The sequence below is a fragment of the Dama dama genome, chromosome 32 (genome assembly GCF_033118175.1).
Source record: "Dama dama isolate Ldn47 chromosome 32, ASM3311817v1, whole genome shotgun sequence".
Classification (NCBI taxonomy): Eukaryota; Metazoa; Chordata; class Mammalia; order Artiodactyla; family Cervidae; genus Dama; species Dama dama.
Window position 1 is genome coordinate 42,939,730 of NC_083712.1, and position 15,295 is coordinate 42,955,024.

Genomic DNA, 15,295 nt, shown 5'->3' on the forward strand with positions numbered 1-15,295 from the left:
GTAACAAAGGCAGACAGGGCGGGTTATCTTGACTAGAGCAGGTGACCTGGGTTGGAAACCTGCTCACCAGGGCCTCTGGACACACACAGCACAGATGCTTCCGGGTTTGTGCTCGCCCATCAGTTCTGAGCATGGTGCCCAGTACGTAGTAAGCACTCAGCAAATGTCTCACAGAAGAAGGCATCTAAAGCACCTTCCCTGCCCTAAAAATCTGGTTCTAGACATTTTATAGGAAAAGAATGCCAGGTGATTAGAATTTGGACTGAGAAAGTCCTTTCTATGCCTCCCAAGATTCAGAACCCAGTGTGGGTGGGCAGGGTGTGAGAACTAGCTGTAGTCTGGAGGTGGCTGAGGCCAGAGGCTTGATGTGAATGTTGAGAGCAACTGTGGATCCTGCTAAGCCAGCAGGGTCAGAGCGATGGGAAACAAAGGAATGATTCCCTCTGCAGCTGTTGTTTTCTGGAACAATTTCTTTTACTGCCTTCCTGCATGTTGGGAGAGAGGGGAGGTCCTCTGTGTGTGACCTGGGACTGGTGTTATCAGGTCCCTTCAGAAGGAAAGACTTTGGATGAAGAAGCCCATGGAAGGAATGTTGCCAACTTTCCGTTAGAAGTGGTTTTTATAGACTTTGATAATCTGTTGGGCCCGACAAAGGACAGGTCTGTGCCCAACAAAGGCCAGGTCTGTGCCAAAGTGCAGGCTGAAGTTGTGGTTCTAATATTCATCTGGATGTGAATAAATCTAAGTTTGCTCGCGTGACTTTTAATCGCCTATAGCATATTAATTTTCATCTGTGTTATTAACTAATGAACATTATCCATGTGCCAGGTGGATCACTGTGTACTCTGGATACCTCACCGTCTTTACTGTATCAACTACAATCCTCTGAAGTAGACCTTATTTGGTTCTGCCTCACAGATGTGGAAACAGAGACATAGAGTTGCTCACCAACAATCACAGGGTTGGCAGATCTGAGGTGCCAACCCAGCCTCTTTTGACGCCAAAGCTCATTTTATTTAGCCTACTAACTTATATTGCTTTGCCAATGACATTGATCATTTTCTGCCTCATTTTCCAAGTCTCACATTATGAGTCCTTTGGGAGCAAGTGTCTTACTTATCTTTTCTTAGCCTGAAATACTTAAACATAGCAGGGAAATCATCTTTGCCTCTGGTTTCAAGAAGCAACCTGGTATCATGTTCCGAGAATCAAAGACTTTGTGGGGTTTTTTTATTTTCAACTTTTTATCTTTAAAAATAATTTTAGACTTACAGGAAAGATTCAAGAATAATGCAATGAAGATCCATAGATCCTCCACCTAGATACACCAATTGTTAACATTGTGAATGTATTTTCCTGACCATTTGAGCGTTTGTTGCAGACACACGCTATGTGACTTATGAATTACTTTATATATCTCCTAAAAAACAGGCCACTTATCCATGCATGCATGTTAGCATGCGAGCTCTGTCGCATCGGACTCTTTGCAACCCCATGGACTGTCGCTCATCAGGATCCTCTGTCGATGGGGTTCTCCAGGCAAGTGGGTTGCTGTGCCCTCCTCCAGGCGATCTTCCTGACCCAGGGATTGAACCTACATCTCTGTATCTTCTGCATTGCACAAGGATTCTTTACCACGGAGCCACCAGGGAAGTCCCCATTTCTGCATAATCAAGGTATAACCATTACCCTCAGGAAATTTAACATTGCTGCAATACTAATACAATCGACATTCAAATTTTCTCAATTGTCCCAATAATGACCCTCAATAGCTGCTTTTTGTTTTTTGATCCTGGGTGCAATTTAGGATTGCATGGCTCTCAGGGTCATATCTTTCTTTTGTCTCCTTTAATCTAGAACACTTGACTAGTCTTAACAGTTCATGAAGTTCACGTTTTTAGGAGAGACCAGGTGGTTGTTTTGCAGAACTGTCCTTCAACTGGATTTGTCTGTTTCCTCCGAAACGGAGAGAAAGCACTTCTTGGGCGAGTCATTCTCACACAAGACGTCAGTCTGTACCATCCCTGGCGCTGCGCAGTTCCATCACTCGGTTTAGGTGATGCGTTTGATGTGAAGGTACCGTTTTCTCTTCACTAAGTCATCCATGGGATGATACTTTGCAACTGGACGAATATCCTCAAGCGTCCAGCATCTATTGATGAATTCTGCCTGACGCAGTTCTTGGTGGCTCCAAAGCGGGGGTTTTCTGTTTCTGTAATTTCTTGTACATTTATGAGTTGGAAATCTTCTCTAAAGGTGAGCTGTCCCTCATCCACCTCCTCTCTTCCTTTGAATTACACCTCCGGTGTGATGACGCCGGGGTAAGTCACGCCACTTACCCCCTGGGGACCTATGTTCCTCATCGTTAAGATGAGGTGACCCAAAGGCCACATTCTTGAACTTCAGTCACTCTGAGATGGAATCACCTCACAGGTCTGTCAGGCATCCGACTGAGAAGGACGCGGCGGGGGCGACCCCTCCACGGGCAAGGGTCGCTAGTGGTCCGCGCCTTCTCGCGAGAGCCGGCCCCTCGGGGGATAAAGGCGCGGGCGCCGCGCCTGCGCGCTCACGTCCACCCCGCCCGCCCCCGGGCGCCGGCCCCCGTGGCGCGCGCGCGCACTCGGACAGTTGGAGGTGTTGGACCTCCTCGGGCCCGCGGCGCGCGCCCCCGGAGCGACTCTCCGGCGCAGCCGCGGCGCGGGGTTCGGGGCTCGGGGCGCGCAGGCGCCGCGGGCGTGGGGCCGCGCAGGCGCGGACGGCGTTGGTCCGAAGAAGACCTTCAGCGGTGCCCTGGCGGAGCGGACAGGCCCCTCCTAGCGGAGCGGACGGGCCCTCCGGTCGGAGGTGAGGCGAGCCGGGGCCGCGGGCCGGCGGCCGGGCGGGGGCCGGGCGGGCGGGCGGCCGTCCGGCAGGGACCCGCGGGAGGCGGCTAACGGAGGCAGGGCCGCCGAACGGGGCGCGGGCCCGCGGGCGGGGGCAGCGGGAACCGGCCCCTCCGGGGACGGGCGGGCCGCGCCGCCACCTGCGCCCCGGCCCGGCCGGCACCAGGAGGCTGGCTTCGAGGGAAGGCGGGTCCGCGAACTCCCGAGTCCCGGCTTCCTCTCCGGCCTCGGCATCCAGCATCAGGGGGCCCCTCTACTCCCTGCCCCCGAGGGGAGGGTGCTGAACGTACAGCTGACGGAGGCGAGGCGAGCCGGCTCTCCCCACGGTGATGCTGTTGTAGCCACCGCCCCTCCATCCCCCGACCCCGGCACCCCTCGCTCCCAGCCCCCGCCTGCGGCTCCGGCAGCCCGGGGGCGCCGTGCACGTCCACGGACGAGTGCATCGGCAGAGCCGCGGCAATGTGTTGGAACGTGACGTGTCTGTGGCTTCTCGAGTTTTTGCTTGCTCATACCAGCAGTGCATTTCCCGTCGGGATCGTGGGCCTGGAAAAGAAAGCTTGAACTGGGCACAGTTGAGATCAGACGACCCCTCCCCCCGACGCGACTTTTGCAGTGTCTAGCAAGTGCTTTTGTAAAAGAAGCAAAATGCTAGAAGACTGTAATGGGTCCCTGGATGGAGGTTTCTAAACACTGAAGTGTATCTTTCGTTTTTGTTTTTTTTTTAAAGCAAACTGTAAAACCTTAACGTTTCTAATATTTGAGTACGTAGTGCCTGGTTTTTATACTTAACCTCCCGAATTATGGGCTTCAGGCAGAATTTCAACAGGTACCACAGTCGTTTGTGATCATAAAGAGTAATATCACATTGCAGTTGGCAACGTGTAAAAAATTGATGGTTGGGACACAGAGGACTTGTGTTGTAGATTAATTGCTCTGGAAAAGAACTTTGAAACCTTGTGGCCCAGAACGAAGTTTTATTATGGTATGACTCAGTACACTTATCTTCTTCATCTTTATTCTTTCCACTTAACTTTATATATATTATTATACTCTGTTCTCTTAACATATTCTAATGTCTGTCATATCTGACAGGTTTAGGTTAAGGAACACATTTTAAATGAATTCACAGTGAAGAAATGCACCATGAAGTGTGTGTGTGTGGTGGTCAGGTGTGGTGGGATAGGCAGAAGCTTACTTATTAGCAAGAGGCCAGACTAAGAGCTCTGCTAAATAGAAGTGAATAGGTTTGAACGTGTAGGTGGTTGAGGCATCGTAATTGCAAGGGCTCGCTGGTGCTCTGGATTTTACTGGGGGGTAGTAATGGGGTTAACAGGGGCTTCCCAGGTGGCTCAGTGGTCAAGGATCCACCTGCCAAGGCAGGAAACACAGGAGAGGCCAGTTCAGTCCCTGGGTGGGGAAGATCCCCTGGAGGAGGAAATGGCAACCCTCTCCAGTATTCTTGCCTAGAGAATCCCATGGACAGAGGAGCCTGGCAACTTAGCATGCACAGTGGGGCTAATGGGGTTGCCTGAGGTGCTCCAGCATGACTTTTGAGGATGCTGCTGGAAGAGGTTTCCTGTTGTGCAGAAAGGGCAAAGAATGGTACATTCAGCATTGTTGGTCGGCCTGAGAATTTTGATGAGGATGAGGGTCATCTTGGCAGTAGAGAAGCTGACTGAATCCTCAGGCAAGATGAAGTGAAGCACCTAGGGTGTTTGAAGACTGTAACTTTTAGAGTGTATACTGATTTTTGGTAAGCAGATTACTGCAGGTAGGATCTATCCTCTGTCTGGTTAATAGGTTAGATTATAGCACTGTATTTTAAGAAGAGTTTTGAGAGAGAGGGCATATTCTGGATGAATACACTGCAATTAGTGTAACTCTTAACTGAATTTCAGAGTGGCAAAAATGTTAGCTCTGAAGATGTTTGACTGCATCTGCTTTACAGATCCTCAGAGTATTTACTTTGTCATCTTACACAGCTCTCTGGCTTTACGACTGCCCAAGACATGTTTTACTAATGTACACTTTTGCATCCTTTTAAAAAGTGAAAGTCTAGTTTAACAGAACATCTGCTTCAGCCTTCAAGAAATTTCTCTTTGAAATGCAATCAGAAAGATGACCTCTGTGAATCTCATGAAAAACACCCTTTCATTCTTCAGATTTCTGGAAAGCTCTTTTTAAAGGAGCAGTGTGCTTTCTCTGAACTTTGCTTGCCTTAGGAGGTAAACATTAATGATGCAAAGCAAGAAACATTGTATACCTCTTCTTACAGGACTAAACACTTGAACAGTGAATAAGTACTAACTATTATTTATTCCCTGTCCTTATTTTTCTTTATAAGATATGTGTAACACACCGACTTACTGTGACCTAGGAAAGGCTGCCAAAGATGTCTTCAACAAAGGATATGGTTAGTATGCTATTGTAAACTGCCAGTGTGGGGTAAGCATTCATACTGAATGCCTAAGATATGGGCGATACTGTGCTCAGTAAAATGAGGTTAAGTCAACATTAATCTATTTCACAAGATTTAAGGGGATAACTATTAGCAGGTTACTAGACTTCTTTTTTTAGAGGTGGAGTGCCACAAGCATTAAAAGCCATTGTGTACATAAACACATAATATTTGCATATTTAATATTATCTGTGGGGTGAAATAGTATAAATCTGTAATGTATGTGCCTCCTTTGGTTAGCTCTGGGGACAGTTAAAGCAGGGAGTGTGTTTTTCTTCCTCCAAATAATGGCAGTATTTTCATGAGCATGAAACCCCAGCTTTTGACTTCTTTGGAGGAACATACAGTGTTTGAAACCAAATAGACATTTAGTTTTGGTTTTAAAAATGTAGTCTTGAAATTTTTAAGTTTTTGTGCTGTACACATTTGATTTTTTATTAATTAATAATGTTAATTATGTATTTTAAGCTTGTATATATATATATAATTTCTGATAATTTTGGTTCTTAAAATAATGCATTTTTCTTTCATCCATAGGTTTTTTAACTTACATCTTAAAAATATGTCTTTGTTATTTTGGCTTTAAAAATTACGCTTAATTTTTGTTAGCATTTTGTTGTAATTTTTGGTTACAATTCAATTTTTGTTAGAATTTTGTTATAATTCAGTTTCTTGTGGAACTCTCACCTAACAGGAATACTGAATATTTTCCATATGAAATGTACTAGGGACTATTTTAATAATTTCTAAATTGTTAAGACTGGAGTGGATGTCACATTTTGTACATCACTTATTTTTTGTGTGTGTGTGTCTCTAGGATTTGGCATGGTCAAAATAGATCTGAGAACCAAGTCATGTAGTGGAGTGGTAAGTACTTAATATACTGTTAATAGATGTACCATAATTAAAGGAACCTGTTTGAAAATCATTGTTTAGTCAAGTCACTTGAAACAGCATACCTTTGGCGCAACGCTGTCTTCCCTAGAGCCTTGTCCTCCTCTCAGATTTCAGAGCCACTGAGCCAGTTGAGCCCAAGGACAATCAAGCTGAATTTGGGGGGAGATCTTTGTTTGTCATTATAAAAGTATTCTGAGTCTTCCTCTCAGAAGATATAGAATACATGTGTATACGTATGTATGTGTGTGTGTATATATATATTTTTTATGCCGTATTTTTATACTTTTGTGAATATGTATGTGGACACTAAAATCTTTGCTTCCTTTTTATTGGGTTCATGCAAACTTTGTTGCCCTTTTACAAAAACAAACTAACTTTAGTCTCTGTCCCATCATGATTAGTTGAAACAAATGTAGAAATACATGCAGAAGCTTAGTCAACTTTTATTAATGTTCATAAAGTCTTTTCCTGGAAGTTAAGAAATAAAGGATATATCACCATATATCACTAACCAGAGCTTTTATAAGTTTCAGCAGATAGATCAAGTTTACATTCACCTTATTCTCTGATTTTTCCATATTGGCTGCATTTTTTTTTCTTTGGTATTTGTCTCTTCAAACCAGTGCAAATTTTATTTCTGGATATATGATTTAATTAGAAGGGCAAGAAGTATGTGGAGTATTTATGATGCTTTGTCTGATACTTCATCTAATCCTGGTTTGTCACTATTCTTTCCCTGGATTTTCTAGTAGTAAATAAATATTTATGCAACTACCTTCCTAAGATGGGATTTTATTATGTAGTCTATTAAAACAGAAAAATCACACATTTTAATTAGTATTTCAGATTTGCTCAAGGTAGTTTTGTGTTGAGAAAACCAACAACTAAAATTTTGTCTCCCTTTCATGCTGCTGTTGTGTGTGAATATTCATTCAGATGGTAAGAAAAACAGTGTATTTGTGTGCTTTGTTTTTATGGCTGTTTTTGTTCTTTAGTAGTGATTTAGGAAAAATTTCATCCCTTGCTCCAGATTGCCTAGATCGTATCTTGGTATTTTTATGATATGCCATTTATAACAGTAACATTTCCATGATTGTTTTGTTGCATACTAGCATCACAGCAGAACTGTAGATGTTATGTGCATGTTATAAATATATTTTGCACTGTTTGAGCTAATTATGAAATTAAACAAAAATTGAAGTAATTGTGAACCTGGAACTCAACTTAGGAAAATTATAACCTTGTGTTTGAGATTTGGAGCTCTGGTATTTTAGATTTTTGACAGAGCTTCAGATGAAGAAATAGTGATGATAAGAAAGAAATACAGACTAAATACGCTTCTACCTTAATTTTTTGCACCAAAATTAAGGTTTATATTTGCTCTACTTGCAAGTTTATAAAAGGTAAATGTGAAAAATAAAACACTCGGTAGCTGGATCTACTAAAAGACAGTGATGTGAGTTGTTAAAACATGACTAGCATTTTGTCATGTTTTGCCAAGGCCTTGCCCTTAGTGTGCAGTTTGATAGTCTCTTTGAAAACTTGCTGTGCCGTGGAGATTAACAGATCACAGTTTCCCAGTTGTGTCATCAGCCTATAGAACGCGAGTTAGGGGGCAGGGCATTTGGTGGAGGAAGGATTCATATTGCAGGTGGTAAAACTACTGCGGCAGAGTTGCTGGCGTTTCATGACTGTTGGCAATATTTCAGAGACGGTCTTTAAAAACGGGGCCAATCAGAAATGGGTCTTCCTTGACAGTTCCTAGACTGTCAGTGACAGGTGCTGACTGTTTGCTTCCCCCTAGAACAAGATGTATTCCTAACTGCTTACTGTCATATGACTGAGGGACATCTAACTAGGGAGGAGGATTTATTTTGAGCCATTCATAGTAACTATTTGACAGGGGAGAGGGAGGAAGAGGGATAAGTTACAACATTCCATTTTGTTGTGAAAAATGGATAGATACAGTCAAATATTGAAATTGTGTATGCTGAAAATCTTAAAGATAGTTTTGTGGGCAAAAGCAATAAATTTTTTTTTAACAGTGTGAATGTACTTAATGCCAGTGTAACTGTACACATAAAAATGGTTAATTTATGTCGTGTATTTCACCACAATGAAAATTTTAAAAAAGTTTTTAATACAATAAAGTTATGGCCCTATTAAAAGGAGGGAATCTAAAGCTTCCAGTGTTTGGGGATTTTTTAAAGATGTTAAAAGTAACTAATAGTTCAAAAGGTCATAGAGAACTAAGTTTTTTTCATGTCATGAAGTAAATGTTTAAGATTCGATATTTTTGTCTTTTTAGGAAAGGCATTTTCAGTAAAGATATTTCTCTTTTAAAAGAGTTTGGGATTCCCATTTAGTAAGAGGGTGTATGGAACAGAAATACCAGTAAGAGAGGTGGAGTAATGGGAAGTTTGCAAGACTGGTTACAATATCTAGAGATTAGAAGGAAAAAGGAGAGCAGGAAGTAAGTTGCTACAGAGTAGAGTTGTGGTAGAAAGTCAGTTGTATTGGTTTCTGCTGCATTGAATACTGTTTTCTGGAATGAATATTTTCTATTTGGTGAGCTGATTTTAATTATTTTTTCTTACCAGGAATTTTCTACTTCTGGTCATGCTTACACTGATACAGGGAAAGCATCAGGCAACCTAGAGACCAAATACAAGATCTGTAACTATGGGCTGACCTTCACCCAGAAGTGGAACACAGACAATACTCTTGGGACAGAAATCTCTTGGGAGAATAAGGTAAGAGAGCGTTGGAAGTTATTTGTAGGGTAAACTTAATCTTGGGGATAAGATGATAAACAAACTTTGTCATCAGTTTGTCCACAATATTACTTTTGTCTACAGTATATATTTTGTCCAAATATACTCTGAGCGAAGCCTTGCACACTGTCTAGTTGCCGTATTTTTTTTTCTGCACATGGCCTTCTTTGGTATGTTTTATGTTTCTAGAAAGTAATATTTTGTTGGTGAGTACATAATTATGACATCTTTTGTTCTGACCAGTTCTACTTACTGTTACACAGTTGGGCCTCTCTTGAGCAGACCAAGCTATTTGTAGTGATTTAATTTTGTTTTTGTAATCATTGCAAAATTGACTCCACAGAAAAATGTTTCTAAAAATTTTTTAATGTTTTCAAAGAGAAACTCTTTCATCAGATGCTTGTCAAGTGCCTGCTACATTCAGGGCACTAGTTTTTGAGGTATGTCTGTATGCACATTTTCATATATAGATAATGCATCTGTATAGCTGAATAAGCTACTTAGGTTGGTTTGCTAACTGTCCAATTACCATAACAATTTCAAAAGAGCATCACAGTTATTTTGTCGCACTGGGATTTTGTTGTTTTGTACTCTTAATTTACATTATTGGCTATTATAACTGGATCTGACCTGTATGTCTTAAGCCTGCTTTTTGGTGAGAATCGTGATGAAGCCTGGGGTGAGGGGAGTCGGGTGGGGGCAGGGAAAAGGAAGAAGAGGCAGTTCATGAGATAATCTAATATTTGGCTTTCTTTAATGACTTCCTTGTTAGCGAAGAAGTCAGAGAAAACTTTAGAATTGGTTTCTCAAGTCAAGAAAAGAATTGAAAAATGCTAATTGTTAAATTTAAATCTTTATTTTTCAGTTGGCTGAAGGGTTGAAACTGACTCTTGATACCATATTTGTACCGAACACAGGGTAATTATCCCAACCCCGTTTTCTGAAATGGTCTTGTTTCTTGAAGGGATGGAGAGGTCTAGAGGAGGGGGCTGCAGGAGGAGCTCCGAAGGGGAGGCAAGCAGAGACCTGTGTGTGTGCAGGAGATGGGCAGGAAGACGGCCGGAGGCAGGGGGCGGTTTTCATTTGAAATGTGGGCAGATGAACAAGGACTTGTAAATCTAATTCAAAGAGGCACACTGTGGGAAAAACGTAGGAGCGAGAAGGGTCTGAGACTAGATGTTTTTAAGCTATCCTGAGGATTCTTGGATGTGAGGTCTTGCTGGGAAGTTAACATCTTTAGAAAAGTGTGTCATCTCCTGGCAGCAGAACAGTGTAAAGAGCAGTTCTGCTTACTTGATTTCTTAGCCTTTGTAAATCCCCCAGCTTCTCTGACTCAGTGTTTTCATCTGTAAAGTGGGGATTTTGTTGTCTCCCACCTGCCTGTCTCTGAAGGCGAGGCGCTCGATGGGGTGAGTTCCTCCTGAGTCGTGAAGCAGGCGTGCCCCTCCTGCCGCACGCCTGCATTGTCTTCGGGACGAGTGTTCTCATAAGAGGCCTGATTGGGATCGCCCTGGACTGTTAAGGGCTCGTTTTGTGTTTTCACAAAATCGTCCTTCAGAAATGTACACTTCTGTCCCACATTATCCAGGGAGACAACACTGACCTGAGGAAAATAAACATGCTTACCAAAAAATAAAGTACATTTCTCTTTGTGACAGGTTAATATTCTAAAATTGTGTCGGGTGTTACCTTTTGTACCATTTGGAAACATTTAAAGAAATTTGGTTTCTTGTATGTCTGTATACATATGCATTCAGGTTATTCATTTGGTACTGAAAATCTTGCACCTTTTTATACTTTTCGTATGCTTTTGTGAAATTAATCATGAAATACCCTATCATCTGAATTTACAGTAGAGAATAGGTAAAAAAAATAGTACATTTACTTCAAATCCTAGCAAAATTACATTTTAGAGCTAAGTCATTTGAAACATTGTTAGTCTGTTTGTGCCTTCTACCAAAATAATATTTACATTGGGGGAGAAAAGGGATCTTACTCTCAAGATTCCTAGAAGGCAGTAAAAGCTCATGTTGTTTTCATTCTGTTGTTTTTGTTTGTTTTACAGAAAGAAGAGTGGGAAATTGAAGGCCTCATATAAACGGGATTGTTTCAGTCTTGGCAGTAATGTTGATATAGATTTTTCAGGACCAACCATCTATGGCTGGGCTGTGTTGGCCTTTGAAGGTTGGCTTGCTGGCTATCAGATGAGTTTTGACACAGCCAAATCCAAACTGTCACAGAATAATTTCGCCCTGGGTTACAAGGCCGCAGACTTCCAGCTGCACACTCATGTGTGAGTGTTCCAAGTTCAGAGTTCCTCCTTTAGTGCCAGTGCGGCCGCCCAGAAGGAGGGTGGCCGTTAGCATGTTGCGCAGGCTGGAAGGGGGTGGTGCTTGCTCGTGATGATGCCGTGGTGGACACCAGCCTTGCTGTGCTGTCCTGGAGGTCAGCAGGCACCGTGGGCCTTGCTGCCCTTGGCGCTGGTGCTCGCTGCTGGCCTGCGAGCCTGGGACGGAGAGAGCGAGGGCAAGGATTCCCTTTGGTGGGAGGGGTCCTTTGGAGAGGTGTTGCTGCTTCCTCTGGTTCCCTGCTCATCTTGGCAGTTTCCGGAAGCAGGTCTGTTTGGATCAGGAATAACCCCCTGATGGATCAGAGTCCTGGAGCAGCGCCAGTGTAATTCTGTGGAGGTGTTCAGGTACTTGGTGTGACCCCAGGTACCTGTGTTGTATTCAGAAGTAGCAGGGTCCCCAGAGCAGGCCTGGGTTCAAGTCTGTAGGCCGCAGCCTGTTGGTTACATGAATTTGAACTTTAACTGTTATTTCATGTCTTGGCCTGCTGGGCACTACCATTGTCCCACAAAGAGAAGGATTAGCTCTGTGTTTTTGAAGTGTTGCAGATTGCCGTCCACTAGACACTCTAATCCACTTACAATGACTGGTGTAGACAGAGGCATTGAAGTTGGTGAAACAGTATTATCAGGAGAGCCATCAGCTCAGGCTGACCTCTGAGATGCTCTGAGACAACACCTTGGGTCATGCCCGGTAGCCATTGCATGGAAGGCGCTTTCTTATGCTCAGATTGTGTTTTGAATGAAATCCAGAATTGGCTTGTACTACTGTATATGTTTTTTCACAGAATCTTTGTGGAACTCTTATTTTGAAGTTTCTAAGTTCTATGAACAACTGAGAGACATCCAGATTATATCTACTTGGTATCTGCCATTGTGCCTAGTCAAATGCTGTTTAAGAAATTTATATTATGTGGGGGAGCCAAGTAAATGAATCAGATGTTACTGTGCTTTAATTAGGTGGTTATAAACTATATAACTTTTATTTGACAGTCATTTATGCTAGAAGTTTACTGAAATCTCTAGTTATAAAACAAGACCCTGATTTAGATAGACTTGGAGTTTTTTCCATATTGTAACAAACTAGATACTTAATGAGTTTTTCTTGTGCCGTGAAAACAGGAATGATGGCACTGAATTTGGAGGGTCAATCTACCAGAAGGTGAATGAGAAGATTGAAACGTCGATAAACCTCGCGTGGACAGCCGGCAGTAACAACACCCGCTTCGGCATCGCTGCTAAGTACAAGCTGGACTGTAGAACTTCTCTCTCTGTAAGGACGTGCTGTCAGATGGGGTCTGCTCTTAGGGTTTCATCCGAGTTACAGATGGATGTTGTGATACGGTTGTGCTTTGCATGTTCTTTATTACACAGTGCTGGTCACTGTGTAGCGAGAGGAGCCTCTCCCTGAAGTCAGGAAACATGGGTTTCAATCCTGGTTCTTCCCATATTTGTTGTCTGACCTTCTCAAGTCATTTTATCTCTTTGGCCTCAAAATTTTCTTATCTACAGATTCCTGGGTTTCAATTACTTTCCTGTTGGCATTAGTGAAAGTCTCAGTTGTGTCCGATTCTTTGCAACCCCAAGGACTATACAGTCCATAGACTTCTCCAGGCCAGGATACTGGAGTGGGCAGCCTTTCCCTTACTCGGGGCATCTTCCTAACCCAGGGATTGAACCAGGTCTCCCGTATTTCAGGTGGATTCTTTATCAGCTGAGCCACAAGGGAAGCTCAAGAATACTGGAGTGGGTAACCTATCCCTTTTCCAGTGGATCTTCCTGACTCAGGAATCGACTGGGGGTCTCCTGCATTGCAGGTGGATTCTTTACCAACTGAGCTATGAGGGAAGCCCAGTTGCCATTAGTAATTCTTGTTAATAATGCTAATTGAGCTCTTAAATTTCAGGTTCTGTGCTAAGACTTTGTATGTATCATCTCATGTAATCCTCACAACTACTCTTGTTTGGTGAATAATACTACCCTCTCCCCCCATTTTACAGACGAGGGAGCTGAGACTTAGGTCAGGTGACTGCCCAGGGTCACTCAGTAAGAGGCAGTGTCAGGGCTTGACCCCGGTCGCTCTGTCACCGGAGGTCATTCTCTTGCCACTGTCAGAGGTCAGAAAACTGATCTCAGAAGAATCTGGTGCTCAGGGAGGGGTGTTGGGCCACACGGTGTTTTAACATTTTGCTCGAGGCCTTTAAGCTGTATGCTCAAGGTCCCCTCTGTCCCTACTAGTCCTACTGACTTCTTAAAAGATTTATCTTTTATTGATTTAGCTTTCGGTTTCAGTAATTCTGGATTGGTCCTAAGGTGTTTCAGCTTTGGAAATCTGATGCATGAAGTGGTTGTGTTGGCCTTGCATGTTATGAAACTGATTTCTGTTTCTGTTTCATCTTGTCTTAGGCTAAAGTAAACAATGCCAGCCTGATTGGACTGGGTTACACTCAGACCCTTCGACCAGGTGAGTAAGGGAATGAATAACAGTGGGCTTGGAGAAGGTGAGTGAGGAATAATGAAAATTACAGACAACCTGTCTGTAGTCACTTTAGGGAAATTCAGACAACTGTGTAACATTTGGTGGTTCGAAGTAAAACAGATTCAGTACTTTTGTTTAAAAATATGTGTGTGTATTTCTAATTATAACTTCGTCCCTCTGGCTTGTGAGTTTGGTTGATCACTCGTCATTCTTAAGTCTGAACTCCAAGTAGAGTGTGTCTTGACTGCTTTACAGATGAGGTGGTTATGGATCCCTAGTGTTGTGTTAGTAATAGCTCTAATCTCTCTGCCGGCTGAACCGAGGCTGCTGACTCCACCCGTGGTTTCTAGGAAACACAGGATCTGATTGTGATGCTTGTTACAAGTAATCGTGATCTTCTTCTTTTCAGGAGTGAAGCTGACGCTGTCGGCTCTGATCGATGGGAAGAACTTCAATGCAGGAGGGCACAAGGTCGGTCTGGGATTTGAACTAGAAGCTTAATGTGGTTTTGAATAAAGCATCAGCTTTGTCCCTGGAGGTGAAGAGAAATGAACCCACTATGTTTTGGCCTTAAAATTCTTCTGTGAAATTTCAAAAGTGTGAACTTTTTATTCTTCCAAAGAATTGTACTCCTCCCCACACTGAAGCTTAGGTACCGAGTCCATCCTAAGGGAGGTGCTTGAAGGCATGCCCGGAAGTTGTCACGTTTGTGCCACATTTCAGTTCAGTTCCGCAGTGTTTTTTTCAATGTGTTCCTCAGCGACGGTGTAGTGTCATGTTCAAAGGAGACGACCCGACCCTCCAGTTGTCCATCACGTCCTGCATGTCCCACACCACTTTTTCATGACCTTGTAATATATTGGTCTCTGTACGGTAGTAGCATCTTTGGTTTTGCATCAGAGTAAAATAAAATAAACCCATCACATTTGGAACATAAACTGCCTGGACTTGCCAGTGCCGGGTGCTCGTGTGACCGACTCTGCTGTGAGGAGCGCTCTTGTGGGCGGGCTCTGTGTCTGAACGGGTCTCTGCTCCTGCCTGTCGCTGCCTCTTCTGTTGACCTCCCTGCTGCCGCTGTGGTTCAGGCCGAGTCTCATCCTGCTGGGCGGGAGCAGGTCTACAGGGCTCCTCGCTGCCGACTGCAGTGAGAGAGTCTGTCGTGTTAGTTCTGTAAAGTTGCTGGGGAGGAGCGAGAGTGTCAGTGGGTGTAAAGGGGGCAGCGGGGAAATGCTGCTGGGGAGAGGCTGAAGCAGGGGGCATACCCGAGGCTCCCTGGGTCTCGGGACAAGGCTTTTGGTGTAGAAAAATGATGCCCAGAGGATGGAAATAGCGGTTCAGAAGAGAAGTGAGGAGACTGTGATATCTTCAGGGCTTGCTGGTAAATTGTCTTTCTAAAAGTAGAACTCCTGGGAAAAAAGATTTTTTTTAACAATATGTGCTGGTTGCAGCAGATTCAGT

At 43.5% G+C, this 15,295-nt stretch overlaps 1 protein-coding gene across 2 annotated transcripts; it reads left to right on the plus strand.

Moving 5' to 3' along the window:
- Nucleotides 1-2,687: 2,687 nt before the first annotated feature.
- VDAC3 (voltage dependent anion channel 3) lies at nt 2,688-14,775 on the plus strand. 2 transcript variants are annotated; one of them, XM_061134435.1, is made up of 9 exons: nt 2,688-2,844; nt 5,227-5,295; nt 6,158-6,207; nt 8,838-8,990; nt 9,877-9,929; nt 11,077-11,304; nt 12,481-12,631; nt 13,765-13,822; nt 14,247-14,775. In XM_061134435.1, exons 2-9 carry the CDS (start codon nt 5,229-5,231, stop codon nt 14,336-14,338), a joined length of 852 nt encoding a protein of 283 aa, XP_060990418.1. In that variant the 5' UTR covers nt 2,688-2,844; nt 5,227-5,228; the 3' UTR covers nt 14,339-14,775. The 2 variants fall into 2 exon arrangements, with proteins under 2 accessions (XP_060990418.1, XP_060990419.1); XM_061134436.1 differs by having other exon boundaries at nt 13,765-13,826; nt 14,247-14,325.
- The last annotated feature ends 520 nt before the right edge of the window (nt 14,776-15,295 follow it).

Excerpts from the sequence above, each read along its gene's own strand:
- VDAC3 (XM_061134435.1), top strand. The coding sequence starts at position 5,229 with ATGTGTAACACACCGACTTACTGTGACCTAGGAAAGGCTGCCAAAGAT. Across the intron at positions 6,208-8,837 it reads CCAAGTCATGTAGTGGAGTG|GAATTTTCTACTTCTGGTCA; the intron begins GTAAGTACTTAA and ends TTTTCTTACCAG. Across the intron at positions 13,823-14,246 it reads CACTCAGACCCTTCGACCAG|GAGTGAAGCTGACGCTGTCG; the intron begins GTGAGTAAGGGA and ends TCTTCTTTTCAG.